At 36.7% G+C, this 16,542-nt stretch overlaps 1 protein-coding gene across 3 annotated transcripts in view; it reads right to left on the bottom strand.

The window, feature by feature from the left end:
• Positions 1-902: 902 nt before the first annotated feature.
• The window catches only part of ESF1 (ESF1 nucleolar pre-rRNA processing protein homolog), a 32,930-nt gene continuing 17,290 nt past the window's right edge, over positions 903-16,542 (bottom strand). For all 3 annotated transcript variants that reach the window (XM_074864381.1, XM_074864382.1, XM_074864383.1), the window contains exons 10-14: positions 10,113-10,234; positions 8,663-8,753; positions 3,423-3,490; positions 2,420-2,566; positions 903-1,836 (exon numbers count right to left, since the gene is read on the bottom strand). In XM_074864381.1, coding sequence (XP_074720482.1) covers positions 1,537-1,836; positions 2,420-2,566; positions 3,423-3,490; positions 8,663-8,753; positions 10,113-10,234 — 728 coding nt within the window. In that variant the 3' untranslated portion in view covers positions 903-1,536. The remainder of the gene's footprint in view (positions 1,837-2,419; positions 2,567-3,422; positions 3,491-8,662; positions 8,754-10,112; positions 10,235-16,542) is intronic.

The following is a 16,542-nucleotide window of genomic DNA, read 5'->3' as shown; positions in this document are numbered from 1 at the left end:
CTCCATCACAGCTGCTCAGTTCAAACTACAAAACATGCGTTTGTTGGGTCCTGCCATACTGCTTGAAAGGCAAAAAAGCCACAGAAGCTGGATCAAAGTTACGTACAAAAGACTGTAGTAGCTCCTCAACTTTTCCTGTCAGCTACTTGAAAATGAATCTGAAGATGTTCAAATATTTATGAAGAGCAATTACATTTAAAATGTTCGAGGTCTGCAAGTACTCCTCAGGCAAAGCACTCTAGTAAAAACCATCTCCACCTGTATTTCTATACTGTGTCTCTTAACTACTCTGTCCATTTTGGCCATTAGATATACAGCATCTCCTGTGCTAATCTGACTCCATGACCTCCTTTACATATTCAGATATATTTGCTTCATATAAACACTAGTTTTGATTATCTGTATTTTCTAGCCTCTGTTTTGACAGAATTCTTTGTTTAAATTAGTAGAATGTCTTAGAAATTAACAATACTTCTTTAAAATTACAAATTACCTTTCAGCTCCTGTTTCTAAAATTTTCATTCTTTTTTGATATAGAGTTGTATTTCCATTAGAACTGATATAGCAAACACTTAAAAAACACCCCAAACCAAACCTTAAGAGAAATCAATCCCCACACTCCAGGAAAGAAAGATCATTTTCTACTACTGTATTTTCCCTGCACCGTTGATACCTTCACCACCAACACTAATATTAACATGGTCAAACAAAAGGGTTTCTACAATTGTTTCATCTAGATCTGCCTTTTTTTTCTTTCTTTCTTTTTTTAACACTTGCAGTGCTGAAAGACTTTGTATCAGTGTATCTATATTAATGGGAATGCAATATTAATAGCAAAAAGTTAAATACTGACATAATTTCACTTAGGCGCAGAAGAATAAAAACCAGCTATGTACCCAAAATTCCTTCAGGCCAATTTAAAACATTTATTTCCAATATATATTAATGAAACACTTCTAAATGGCCATATTTCTGTTAATTAATTCTATTATCCAGGAAGTCTTCAAGTATTTAAAGGCGAAATTAATGAAGCATATATGTAATCTTTTAAAAATATACAAAAAAACCCTCTATACAAAATTTCTTCCATTTTTAGTTATATTACTACCTTCCTTATCAAGAGATATGTTTTACAGACTTCTGTGGCATTAAAAACATTAAGACCGCTTAGTCTCAGCAATAAACCTCTGCAGAAGTGTCTTTCTTATTCATAAATATAACCATAATTACGACTACTTTTTGTAGCCATCTTCAGCACTTCTATTAGCTTTAAAAGATGGCATGATACAAAAAACACCCACCCCCAAACCATCAATTCCTTACTTACGTGTTTTTCAAGGTGTAGTTTTTCAATAATAGTATAAAACAGTTATTTGTTGTGGTAGAAGGAAAGAGTGAGTATTATTCCTAGTTACTTCAAAACTCACTACCATAATTAAGTGATTTTTCCAGGAATTTTAGGTGGATAGGAATCAGAGCAGACTGTGGTAAGTTTAATAGATGTTGCCCATTAGAAAAGCTGAGACCCAAGTTCAGTTATTTGATTTTCTGCCTTTTCCTTGCCTGAAACTCTTCGGTTTTATTTTTGACAGATTTTATTAGCATTGATAAGGCAGGATCTATGGCTTTCTTAGCAACCTCTCCTTTCTTTGCCATCTTGTTCTCCTGCCCCTTGCTTGCCTCCTTAAGATCTTGCTCCTTTTCTTCTCTTCGGCGAGCTTTCTCTTCCAAGATCTTTTCTACTGCTTTTGTCTTCTTGAAATTTGGATCTGAAGGATCCAAATTAAACAGGGGAGAAGTAAACATGGCTTGGAATCTCGTATCGGCAACATTTACCTGAAGGCAGAAAGGGAGTGTTTATTTTAGGTAACTTTTACCCACAATAGCAAAGTTTTTAAACACAATAAAATATGAGGTGCTTAAGGAGTCATAGCTCATGAGATTGTTCACCATTCCTGGAACTGCTCCAGTCACCAAGTCCCAGTGAGTGTGAAGAAGAGAGCCAGAAGATACTACTGGTAAAACAGACAAGTGAATGCCTGTACGACTCCTGTGTGCATGCTGCTATCGGCAGACCAAGGAAAGGTTTGTTGTTCAGAACTGACCAGAACGAAAGCAGCAGTGGATAACAATCAGAACAAACGTACCGATGGGTATTTCGGGCAATGAGCTGTACAAGGCCTTGCATAAATAGTGTCTTGTTATCTCACACAGAGTTTGAGTCTGCTCCCTTCAACACTGCGTCAGAATATTTCTTGCTTTTTGAGAACAGCCTGTTAACTCCCTAAAAAGGTAGAACTAGTTCTCCTTCAGAAAGAGTAAGGGAGCAGAAGGATATGAAACCACCAAATTTGTCCTGAAAATAATTGATATTAACAAAGGTTCGAGCTGAGCCTCGAAATCAAGAGTACACCATTACCTGGAAGTCATCTTCTAGTAATTCCTTCTTCTTCATTAAAAGTTTCTTCTTCTTCTTGCTCAAATTCTGCTGTTCTACAATCTTTTTATAATTAAAATGTTTTCTGGTGTCATCCTCATCATCCATCATAAGTAGGGCCATTTCAGCCTGTTAGAAAATAAGAAGGTCCATGTACACAATGAAATCAAGTCTTGTATGAAAAATACAGCATCTCATTAATAAAGTCTGTGTGAGTCTACACACATATAAAGGAGTTGAAATAGGATTGTCAGGGCAGTGTTATTTCATCCATAACAACATTCTTCTAATGCTTTGAGGTGTTATTAAATGCAATAGTTTACTTCCTTTTTATTAGATATAAAATAAACGCAAATACCCACATTCAACTTTCAAACGTACTAATAATCTAATCTGAAAATTGTACATCATAATGTGGAAATCACAAATGGCTACAATTTTATCTTGATATTTGTATAGCAAAATCAAAAAATAACATATATGAGTTAAATAAATTTATTTAACTTGTTCTGAGAAAGAACGAAAAGCAAACATGCAATAGCAAACAATTCAATCTTCAAGGTTAAAAGTCTACAGGACAAGGTTTGAAGACACAAATATTTCAATATAATACCATGCTAACGTTAAAAGCACATGGTCAGCACCGCCCAACACACAAACACACTGGGGTAGCTTTAAAGCTAGAGGGACTATCAACCAGTATGGCTTCTGTGCCTTTCAGTGCTCCCTAACAGTTGAGCTGTGTTCAACTATCATCTTCCAGAAAGATATCCTGGCATAATCTTAAGAGATCAAGGCATGGACCATCTACCATTCTTCCTGGGTAGTTTTTGTTCCGAAAGCCCTCACTGTTGAAATTATATAAGTTTTATTCTATTGCTGTCCTAGGGAATTCAGCAGTTTCACTCACAAACACGTAACATGAATATCTGCAGAATTCACACAATGCAACATCCATAATTCTTAACATGTTAAACCACTTTACCTTCTGTTTTTCAACTTCATCTTCGTCTTCTGAGGTATTTTCAACCGATTCTGGTTTATTCTTTAAACCTAAGTGCAAATATAGGACACACACACATTTATTCAGGCTTATGCATGAGAGCATCATTTACCTATGAATAGAACCTCTAAGTGCATCTCATTTTCAATCAATACCGAAATCACAGATGTGGAAAAAGGCTGAAAAGTTAAGAAAAAACAGCTAGACTTAAAGCAATAAAAATCCACTGACTATTTGTTCAATTTAAGAAGGCAGCAATATTCAAATGGCATAAACATGTCAACAAAAAAAGAACACTTAGAAAAAATTTTTCACAGAGTAGTAGAGGGAAGTATCATAACAGTGCAGGCAAATGTATGATATTACTCCACTCCCAGGGCATTTTAAAAGAAATTAGTTTGTGTACTCCTAAATGTAACTGTGTCCTGCAGTTCTCAAATTGTTCATTCACTCTACTTATGTAGACAATGTAGTAAATACTTCAGAATATATAGCAAATGTCCATCTCTGTATCCAGAATACAAGTCTCCCAGCTGAATAAGAGTTCAGCAGTAAAAAAAAAAATCCCAAACCCAGTTTTTAAAATTTATAAGCAAGGCTAAAAGACCACATTGTCACATTAGCCATGCTAGTGCAAAAAACCCTTGCAAAAAAGTCCTGAACAGAATCACAGGAATGAGAACATGACCGACTGTTCAGATTGAATATTATTCTGATGAAGCTCTCTTGCTCTCTTAGAATTTACTTTAGATACACAGTGCTGATTAGAGAGACATAATGAATAGTAACAGCATAAATCATCAGTCAAACATAACTTTTAATGAAAATAGACCTGTTTATACATCCTACAAAATCAAATTATTCTCTTTGGAATGCCTGTAGACCTTGATCAAGAAGGAGCAGGAAAAGCAGAAGGTTTCCTGACCTGAACCACATACTCTGACCTTTGAGCTTGGAATTACATTCCCAGGCAATTTATTACAGTCCACTGGGGGTGCTCTTAAGGAAGATATTTGGCTCCATTTTGTTGAGCCATACTTGCAGTCAGACTAGAAATACAAACATGCCAGAAAAATGTCAAGTTATATCACAAAGTATACTCTGGAACAGGACACATTTCTTGAAGAACATTTTTTCTCCCTTGACTATTCTCTTGATTATTTCTAAATGGATTCCAAGCTGGAAATGGATTTCTAGAAGAAACAAACCACCACCACCAAAACCTAAACTATCCAGATGCTCAATGTCATCAGCTCAAGAACTAAACTGTTGATTTAGTAGTTCCAGAAAATGTGCAGAAAAATCAGATTCAGATATAATATTGTTACCTAACCTACATAATTTATGTGTAGAAGGGAGAAATAAATGTCTTCTGTAAGACTTCAACAACTATGAAATCTTTTGTATTTTCCCAGAACTGGCTAAACTACAGAAAAGGAAACAGAGACATGACAAATTGGAGACAACTATTCTAGAAATTAAATCAGTGAATCTCCTAGCCTTTCCACCCATCCCCCAAGGAAGGGCCCCTCAAGTCATCTTCCCTCACCTTTCACGATATGTAGAGTCACTGAAGTGAAGACAGCTTATCTTTATGCCTTCAAAGATTTCTGTTGCTGCAGATGGGGGTGAATCAGGAGCTAGTATCAAACTGAGCTCTTTTCCATGAAGATAAATAAATAAAAACGTACCCCAAACTTTATTTCTTACTATGCCGCTAATAAAACCAGCTTGGGACCTAAAATCACTCTTAGCACTAAAAATTTTGCATCATCCCGAAAACAGTTTGGTTTCAGAATTCACAAATGCACCGTTTTCTGTCTTTTTAACGTACTCCTGACACAGTCCCTCTTCCCATATATGTTCTGGAAGTCTCCTGCCCCCATTTTGCACACTTACGAATGTAAAAACTATGGTAAGAGTCTTTCCCAAACCGCTTGCAAAACCTCAGATTTTTCCTGGCACCTAATCCCCGCTGCCATCTTCTAATCAGAACCCTACAGCAGCAGATACTTGTCTTCAATGACAGCTGCCACCAGCCAGTGAGAAAAACTTCTAGTTTCTGCTGCAGCTCCCCTTCAAGCTGCCATTCGGCTCTTTCTCCGCTCAAGAATTCAGTTTGCAACATTCATTTTGTATATCAACTTTCCAGTGTTAACAGTAAAACCTAATCATCATTTTGCGACTTCAAATACAGAGACCGACCCCAGACCAAAAACTCCTCTCACAAGATCTCTTATCTTACTCAGAAGCCTGAAAGTCAGTCTCAAAAGCCTTGAAAAGACACACAGTACATGAATCCATAATACAGCTAAGACCTTTATCTTCCAAGTACAGGTCCTACAACTATACTTAGACTTTGCTGTTAGTCTCTTACGTCCCCTCAGTCGTACTGCTACCTTCCAGCCATCGGTTTCTACATATACCATAAATTAGATCATAAGAAGGCATCAAATGGCTTGGAACCTATAGGAGTTACAATAATGTGTAAAGACATGTAGTACTTTTCCTCAAAGGAGGATCAACAAAAACTATGTTTAATAGCCTAAGCGTTCTGACACTATTCAGTGATCTCCAAAGCCAGCAGGACATAGCTCTCATGTTAATAAGCAATTACCCTGTTCAGCTATTCACCTTCCAACAGTTTAAGCTACGGAAGTCATTCTGTCTTACATGAACCTTTTCAGAGACCCCACAGAAACGGATGCAGTAAGACTTAAACTGGCCAAGCCAAATGAAAGTTTTACGACACTTTTTTAAACAATATGTGCCTCAATATAAAATGAAAGTGAGAAATTATTCTTTTTCTTGACAATACCAAACTAGAATGAAGCTTCTGAAATGCAACATCGAGCCTGATTATACACAGCATTTTACATTTTAGCCCATGGTACTATTGAAAAGCCACATAGGGATTACGCACGTATGAAAACTGTGCAAAACAAGTACTGTCATGAATTTCTGGAGTGCTAATTTGCACACCCTTGCACACTTGGGGCACAGCAGGCACAAAGAATTTGCTCTACCTTACCTCTCCCAAGATGAAGCCTCCACAGTGTAAGAATCACTGCCTGCTTTACAAACGGTTTTTAGGAACAAAGACAAACCTGATGAATATACGTGCAAGTAGACTTCTCAGAATTTCCAATTTTCCTTTCACAGCACTCAAATTTGTTAGGCCCTTTGTCTAACAGCTCCTTACACTCTTGCTTCCCTTCAACTGCCTCAGCTTGTCAAAAACTAACTTATACATGACCCATACACGTTACTGTCAACAAGTGAATCTAGCATGGGAGCAAATACACCACTGCAAAACCCTAACAGCCCTACTGCATCCTCACAGTTTCTGCAGTGGTCCACCTGAGTCTGCAAATATATCCTGTCATACATTTTTTCAGCATAATCTAAGATCATGTGGCGGTTGGTTTAAGGGAGAAATCTCAATCTTCCAGGGGAATTGTGGAAGGCTTATGAAAAATTATGATCATTCCAGTTATTGCTGCCTGTACCCTAAATACAAAGTTGGCAGAGGTACAGCCTAGTTCAAACAAGACTGTAACCCATTTTCCCCAACTGAATAACCTAGCTGTGCTTAAAAGCAACCCCAGCTATGAGACAGAGGCAGTTCTGGGTAAACTTGGTGAAAGCCAGACGAAGTTGTGCTGTGTAATCATCGTTAAAATGTCAACGGGCTTTCAGCCAACCACTGTACTCTCCCTTTAAAACTTCTCCAGGGCTAGCCACATTCTGTTTTCCTCCTCTTTCTTAGTAGCTTATCAGTAATCTTGCAGGCAATAACTTCACTTTCTTAACCTTTACATCTATTTTACTATCCCCAAAGACTCCACATACACTAAAAGCCTATCCTCTGTATTATGGACAAGAAGGTTTAAAAATCTGCAGATGTGATGGTTCTCTGCTGAGCCCCTCCATGACACAAAAAATTTCTTGCTTAATTCAGAAGAAAACATTTTTTCGGAGATTTCACATAGAACACTGAGACATCAAACATCAGTATGAGAGTACCTACATAATCTTCCTAGTTAAAAAAAAAATAAAATTGGTGGAAGGAATGACATCTTTACAATGAGTCCTGAAATAACCTAAGCACAACTCACCAGGAAAGCAAAGCATGGCAGAAAAGAGCATTGTATGACACCTTAAATAGTGGTATTTTCTATAAAACATGGGTAGGACTCACCCTATTGTTCTGTACTTCAGACTGTTAAGACACATACATAAGCACATTAATGAAAAAACAAAACCTGGACTTCTTTGTGTCGTACTTTCTCCTAACATAAACTTCAAACAATGAGGACAGAAGTCTATGCTGGCTGGTATAAATTGAAATTAATTTTCTCTTTTTAAATGGAACTCGGATCTGCACTGCCATACTCAAAGAAAACCAACCAAAACAACAGGCTGGTGATATCTGTAAATCTGTTGCTACCTTCTTTTTGTTTGTTTTCTTACTACTTTTTTTTCCCCCGCTGTATTTTTGTTGTCTTGTAATATGAGCCACCCTTATGTTTTGGCTCCCAAGAGCATGGAAAGCCAGGAACTCACTTACTGATTACCCCTACCTTAAAATTTTAACCAGCAAAATCGTACTCAAAATAAATTTGTTGTTACCATGGCAAAAGCTAACTTAAACATCAGAATAAAAAGCTTGTAAAAAAGGTATCCTAAAAATCTGAACTGGACAAGTTATTTCCTAAAATACTACATTTCACTAATTGGGTTTCTAGGCAGCCAGAGTACACTAGTAAAAACGTGTATCAGACTATGAGAAAAGAAAATGGAGTTCTCAAAGACTCTTTAGGATGCAAAAGCATTGGACATTTACATAATTGAGCCAAACTTCAGAGACCCATACATATCTGGCTCCTCTTATATAAAAGGAAACAGGCTTCGAAGGCAATGAAGTTCTTTTCTCTGCAATATTTAGGGGAGCAGATGCTCAGCTTGTCTCTAACAGCCGTCCACAGAAATTGGCTAAATAATGGTCTCTGCTGAAAGCTAAGAGAACAGTGTTCCCTACCATTCCACATATCACAATATGCATGGTTTTACAAGAATAGAACCTGCAATTTTGGGGAAATGACACCTACTTTATTTCATTCTGAACATTCTCTGCATTTACTCCAGCCTGACTTTGCTTCTCAGGCCCATTATGTAAAGAAAGGGCAGATTTATTCCAGAAGTCACCTGCCTTGACCCACCTGTCTTCTCAAGTTCTTCAGCAAAATACGGGTCGTTGAGATCAACATCAGATGGAAGTTCATCTTCGCTCTGTTCTCTCTCAGCAGCAGCCTGTAACAAAGCACAAACGTTATTTAGCACAAACTACTGAAGTTTCACTGGAATTAGATGTTCCTTCTGTTAGTAACTATGAAGATAAAAACTGAATTACTGTATGCTGAACATCGTAAAACTAGAATACACTGAAAATTGCTAGTCAAGACAAATCAACAATTTAAAATCTGTTTCACCAATTGAAAGCTTTTTGTGAACCCAAAGAAGGTCTATTTATATATTCCAAGGATCTTTATTAGATGTACCCACAAACTGTGATGCATTAGCTAACCATACCGACAAATTACAGGATCACAGCATTGTTATGTCCTTACTTCATGTTCCACAAAAACTCTACTCGGGGGGGAAAAACTTGAGCAATAAGCTTTCTTTTGTGCTCTGAAATTCAAAAGACTCAGTTTGGATTTAAAAGAAAAAAATCTGACTGCTGGAAATATTGTGTCACACACCTTGCCCCTTGATGTAGTTTATCAGACTGAACAAGAATATTATCTAGCAAAAGTTGCTCTGCTACCTAACAGTGCTACTTACTCTCTTCAGAGCACTCATTTTCTGTAAGGTTTAAGAATTTACTAATCAAATGCCAGTTTAACTGGGACGCACAACGTAACTCAAGTTGTAGAGATTACTCTTAGAAATACTAACCTGCAACATGAATTATATTCAGAGTAATTTAATAACTTAGGGAAGCTACATTCCGTACACCACATGCTTTTTTCCCTAGCATATGCACAGACATTTCATTTATCTGCCTATTCCTGCACATTACTGCCACGGGAATCAGTTACTTCATAATTACTTTCTGCGTGTGGAAAGATGAAGCAACAGCAATTTTCACATTACTATAGGACCATTTTGTTATTAATACACAGAACTATTTACCGAATTGCAATTTGGAATTTGAACAGTTCTTCTTAATTCTTTGCTGTTACAGCTTTGGGCAACAAGTCTGTATTATTTTAGGCCAAAAATTTCCGAAACTACAATGAGCATTATCATAACAACTTTGAACTGATATGCACACAGTAGCAAAAAGACTCCTCCTAATGCATTCAAAAATGTAAAATAAAACCCAACTGTTACTATGACTCATTAGTCTTTAAAGCAACACAAGTAGATAAAATGAACTTTTCTTTATGCATATGTATGATCAGTAGTATCCTGAATATCTTTTTGCTCTCCAAGTCTGATGAGGCACTCTCAGTCTTTCCACAAGTGATCACTGCACATTCTAACCTTAAAATAGTACTGGAAGCTATACAATTTTTTAGTTAGTTTATCCAAAACAAGCAATTACAGTAACTTAAGAAAACAAACAAACAACAACTCTCCCCCAAGCAGCCATGCAAACATTACCTTCCTCTTTTTTTTAAGAATTCTTTTTTCCTTCTTCTTCTCTAGATATTTTTGCCATGGAGTTAGGTTATCCTTTCCTTCCAACCTGTTTTTAACCATTTCTTCAGCAGTTTCTTTGAGGCCTAGAACAAAAAATTGTAAGTTAACAAAATGAGATGAATCTGATTTTTTTTTAAAAAATCAACTGTTTCCTCTTTTGTAAAAGAATAATCCAGTTTTTCTTCAACGAGTCTGTGAAAACAACATAAATATTGCTTAAAATGACAGCTTTATAAATAAGATCACTTTACAGGATGTGTTTTTCCAAAGAAAACATTCCTTCAGTAATAAATTGTACAAGTCAGAAGAAGAGCTTGCTTATGTGATATCTGATGCCCAACAGTCTCGCTCTTCCTCAGAAAGGTCTCCTCTCCAGACATTAGACTGTGCAGTCTACAGATGCCACTTTGTAAGGATGAGAGTAACACCATAAAAAGAACAACAGACATTTACAGAGCCTTTATATTTAACGTACTTTACTAATTAGTTAAGATTCACAAATCCACTTCAAATACACTCCAGTCATTCTCATTTCTTGTGCATGGCAAAACAAAGCACAAAAGATAAAGTGACTTGACAATGATTCTGAAATGTTAAATCATGATCAGAATATAGGGTCATGTCACAGCTGGCTTGAACCTCTATATAGCTAGTGCTCTCCATTTCACACAGAGCTATTATCTGGCTGTTGCTGTATCAGTATGCCTCGCTCACATGATAAAGTTGCTATATATAGCATCTCCACTGCTGAAACTCTGCCTGTGATAATAATTCTGCAGTATCTCTGATGATCAGTGTATTTTTTGTCCATCATTGTAAAAGAGAACAAGCTATTATTTGGATAAATCTAAAGTAAAAGTGAATCCGCAGCTAGAAAGCACAGAAAAACATAAATAAAAACTCAAATAATTTCATTATATACTAATGTCATAACATGATATGCATTAAGTTAAACTAGACTAATTATTTTCAAGTCATCTAGCCTTTTAAAGCTACTTAGTACCAGTCTGCTTTAACAACAAACTATCCAAAATTAAAAAACAGTACACACCTGGTATGACCGTAAACCTAGATTCAGATTCAATGCTTAAAGTAAATAACAAATATTTTTTTTAAAAAAATAAGCTAACAAGAAGCAGTGATTAAGGGCACAGACTGCTTGAAACTTACCAGCCTCTCAAAGAAAAAAAGATAAAAATTTTAAAGAATGCTTTCTGTTATCACGGATTACCAGTTCAAATTGTAGTAACTCAAGATCAAAAAAAAGCAGCAGCAAGAGAAATAAACCATCCTCTTACTTGGTTAGCCACACCAAGTTACCAAAAGTAATTTTCATATTTAGCAGCTACGTGACCTGAAAGATCAAAGGCGAGGAGTACCATTCTCTCACAAGATCTGGTGAGGAGCTGTAACTATTAGACCATTAACTCAGATCTGCATCTCTTCATATCCTTTTGTTACGGGTATGGTGTAAGAGAAGCCCTCAAGTTCGTGTTTCCTGACCTGACAACAGTTGGGAAAGGTGGCTACATACTTCGCTGAAGAAAGTTTCCTCCTTACTTTCAGAGTATGACAGTTTTCCGAGAGTCCTAGAAAAGTAAACCCCATAGAAGTGCAACATATCTAGCTCTAAATAATTCTAGCATAGTGGGATCCAACAGCAAGCTTGGATGTGTTAATTAGGTTTACATTAAATTCCATTATTTAGCACAGACTGCCACTTTTTCCATGCCTAGCACTTGACGCTGCATGCACAAGTACGTCCTAATATTTAATTTTGCCTTTTTGTAAATATGTATTCTGATAGTTTCTCATCACATGATCACATTTTATGTTTTCTAGAGGATCTTAACTGTTTGATCTACAGATCATGAATGTGTAGCTACTCAGAATTTTCTGTTACTGTTCAGTGCATAGCTAAGCTACAGAACATAATAAACAACCTATAACAAAATTACTGAACATATCTGAACCCTGAAACAGAACGGAGTTTTCTCTAATATGTATCATTACAGTATGCAATGCTGCAAGAACATCACCTTAAGAAAGAATCCATTAAATAACCAGAGCATCCCCATTTGACATCTAGAAAATTGAACTCTAGAATAGGCACTGAATTTAAAAGTGATCTTAATTTTTTGGTGAAAAATTCTACATATTTCAGGAATGCTTTTTCAAAAGCCTTTATATCACACAGCACTTGCATATTACCAAGCCAACTGCTGACTTCAGATGCAGCATTTACACTTTCAGCCCCTTCTTCACAAGACAAGCACTTGCAAAAACAAAACTTCATGATGTAAAGAGATAAACTGACTTGCCTTGCAACACACTGGAGCAGAATTCAGTGGCAGAAAGACAGAATCCACTTCCCTGGCAGGAGGTAACAGCCTGAGCAATGAAGTATTTTTCTCCTACCTGCAACTCCTTGCTTCATTCACTATATTTTTTATTTTTAACTTCTGTAACAAAGGAGGCAGATATCCTAGAGTTAACATCTTCTTTTACGACATGACTGATAGATCTTGGGAACATCCAGGAATCATGTTTCCACTTCCCCCTCCAAGCCTGATACTTGTCGTCTCTTTACCTAATTCTGCTTGTTCTAATTGTCTCTCTTCAGCATCCCCTTCTTACCATCCCAGTCCAGCCCTCACCTAAGCAAATCCTACTCTCCCGCCCCTCATACCAGTTTTATTGCTCAGAAATCACACTCGGACCTCTCCAGATGTCCTAGACTAGACCCCATTCTTTCTCCCAACTCCCAGGTTTCTCAGTTGGCCAGTCCCCGTTCCTCATCATTCCTTCCAGCTCTCCTCAGTAACAAGGAACTGAAAACAGAGTTTATAATGGAAAAAATGGGCAGCTTTCATGGACAATTCTACCCGTCCTCAGAAAAGCAGGCAGAACATTTTTCTGAAAAACTGCAAACACCAATTCCTGTTCTTGTGCTTGTCGACACTCCAAAAATAATTCAAAGGCTGGAGAGCTGGTTACAACATGTCTGAAACACGAAGTGTGGACAACATCTAAAATCATATTAAACCATGCCCTATAGGAAGAAAAGAGTGGAGCAGGAAAAAAAAAAGATAAACCATCCTTCTACTACCCTGGAAAGAAGCCAGAATTAACAGTAAGTGGCAAACTGTTATAACCACAAAAATTGGGTACTAAAGCAGCAAACAAATGCAGAGCCACGATAAAAGAAGGATATTGTATAGGTTCACTAAAATCGTGCCACTAAGAAACCCTCTCATACAACAAGAACAAATATTTAGTTATTTCCAACTGTATACTGCTTCATCTCCAAAGTCAATGAAAGCAGAGTCATCAGCTCCCCAGAAATTGAACTACTATTAATTTGGATATTATTTTGCAGTACTTTTTGTGGAAAAAAAATACTGGTCAGGTAGCAACCTTGCAGATTCTCTCTGAAGACAGTAAATACTGGTTTAAAAATATATATGTCACATCTCCAGAAAAAAAAGAGACCTAACATCTCAAAGGAGGTTACAAGATTTCTGATTTATTTGCCTGGAAAATGGAATCATTTGATCCATCTGGCACACAAGGACTTGGAGGAAAATACAGCCCTTTCTTGTGGTATTTGGCAGTCTCATGAAAGGCATTAGAGTTTCTCCACAGATTAGAACGGCTTAGAAACTACTGTCCAGACCACTTCCCGAGAATAAGAGTGCATTTAAGTGGTCAAAAGGCTTTTGATTGCAGAAGGGGAAAGAAATTGTCTACTTTAGGTAGAATTATTAACTGGCCATAGAAAAGGCTAATTTATACCCTTATTGGATATCAATGTTTTTTAGAATAAATGAATCACAGTAGTTTAATCTTCATAAATAAGGGCCAAGAAAAGAGGGGGAAAAGATCATCTATATTAGCATACAACTAAATCATACCTGAGCTAAAGGATTGAAAGTGTGAGAAATGCTAACTGCAACAAACCTAAGTATACTGCTTCTCACGCTGGTGGGAGAGTGAGGGAGGGTGGGCAGGCCGGAGTTTTTACTTCTCTAAATACTTAGTTTTGAAAACTTTTGGAAGTTTAACAGCATGCAACTGTCACAGTTATTAGAAGCTAAGAAGATACTTTTGTATTCTCAGGAAATGTAAATGAGCAAGTTAATCTTGCATGTAAAGTTCTACCAGAAAAAAAGAAACACCTTGTTGCAGATAGCTAAAAGGAATGGCAGACAGAAATATTCTGGTAACATTAGAACTTGTCATATCCAGAGATAAGACATGTTAACTCAAGACAGTTTTCCTGACATAGTATAACTGTGTGAAGAAAACCCACCGTGCTTAGCGGCTCGGATGTCAAGTGTGAAGAACTAATTAATGGTTGGACTAGATGATCTTCAAGGTCTTTTCCAACCTAGATGATTCTGTGATTCTGTGAACTACAGGGCTGAGCCCGTGTGCAGCTGAGCACACTGCTTTGTGCTGCAAGAGGTAAGACTGCTTCAGTCAGAGGACACGCTTAAGCAACGAGATAGATTGAAATATATATTCCATATGAGCATTTTTGTGCTCCATATAATCTGTAAAAACATACAGTTGGGGTTTACTATGAACTTTACAGAGACATGATTTCCTGCTATTCTACTTCTGATGAAAACAAATTTTAAATATGCCTTTAAGCCTAGCTAAATATTTACATCTCATTCTTCCCAAAGGAAGAATTTTTAAGTCAAATTAAAAAAAAAAAAAAAAGTGTATGAAAAACTGGCTGAGTATCATCAAGAAATGCAGTTGTGGCTTCTCCCTCTTTACCTTCTAAAGGGAGCTTTGGGAGCTGGATAAAGATGCATAGTAATTGTTACTCAAATCAGATATGATTAAGAAAACAGATGGATGCTTAAATATAACACTGATTTTGTGCCTAAAAGAAACAGACCAACGAGAGTTGGAACTACATCTAATTTATTTTTGCTGGCACTGTGGTTTATTTAAAACTATTATGATTCAAGAATAACTGAATCATTCACAAAGTATGCTTTCTATAACCATGTGTAAATATTTGTGCCAAAACTCAAATTTTTAAATTAATTCAAATCTCTGCCTTTCAATTGAAAAGCTTCCTAGATTTAACTGTTGTAACTCTCTGTATATCAAACGCTGTAAAATCTTTTTCCTGCCCAAATAAGTCAAGCAGATTAAGATAGAGCTTGATAATAAAAATATTTCATGAGACATAAACTAGTTTTGAAAAAATTAGGGAATCTTAAGTGATTATAACAAAAACTATTTTTGAATTCCCAGAATGCTCCAGCTGAACATAATTACATTATTTTGGAATTTAAATAAGCACATTTGTTCAAGAAAAAAATAACAACTGACATACTTCTCTAAGAAGGCACAGCCTCGAGTGTGTGCAATTGGCAGAGCTATAAACTACTGTTCAGCACGTGCTGACTATGCTCCACTGTAAAAAAAAAATTAAAAAGAAATAATCTCCCTTTCAGGTGTGCAAGATCTCCTCTCCAAATGCTGCCTGAAATGAGTAACGGCTAAAGTGTTCCCATCCATTAGACTCAAAAGGGAAGTTAAGACACTCATCTTCATTTTTAGGACTTTTGTTTTGGACAAAACCATGTCGCAGGGGCTAACAGCTAGTGGTGGTATTGACTGACCTCATGGAGGTGAATAGTCTAACTAGTGAAGGCAAGTGAACACTTCTATGATTTCCAGAACCTCTGCTCCTTGATAATACTGTAACTTTCTCAGGGTAAGAAATGAGGAAACCCTAACATATACTGCAAAATCATAGTTGCTAAACTGACATCAAATACTATAAACTACCCATGTAAACGTCATTGTGCACACATGCACTTTCAACCCATCACTACACAAACAAATCCGACCCAGCGCACAGACATCCCGCTGACTCTAGACAAAGTCAGTCATATTTATCAGCATAGGGATTTTTTTTGGTTTGGTGGTTGTGTTTTTTTCCCCCCATCCCTCTCTCAAAAAGTTGAAGATATAGCAAAAGTCCTCGGAGCCCTGCAAGAAGGTGCAGTAAGGAAGGGGTTGAACTAGATACAATACAGAACAAATCCAATTTTCCAAAGTCAAGTTCAGTTGCAAAGAAACAGGGAGCCCGTGTATTAGGGAACTGGAGTCCATCTCTACTACAGTTCTTAAATGTTAATATAATTTACTTGTAACACGCAAGGCACAATTTTAAGAGGCAGAGCCTTCCAGAAGACTTCTTGTTCTCCCTGTGCAAGACAGACTAAAGAGAGCTTCCTTTAGTCACTCTCAAAACAATTTTCCATCTCCTTCAATGAATGGTTAGCTCTAGATTCCTCCATCACCACATTACATTGCTTAGATTTTTTTAATTTACAGAACTTCATTCATAAAATTTGAA

This window comes from Strix uralensis, chromosome 3 (genome assembly GCF_047716275.1).
Source record: "Strix uralensis isolate ZFMK-TIS-50842 chromosome 3, bStrUra1, whole genome shotgun sequence".
In the NCBI taxonomy this organism is placed as follows: domain Eukaryota; kingdom Metazoa; phylum Chordata; class Aves; order Strigiformes; family Strigidae; genus Strix; species Strix uralensis.
Note: the sequence above shows the minus strand (reverse complement) of the source record. Positions and strands in the feature narration are given on the sequence as shown.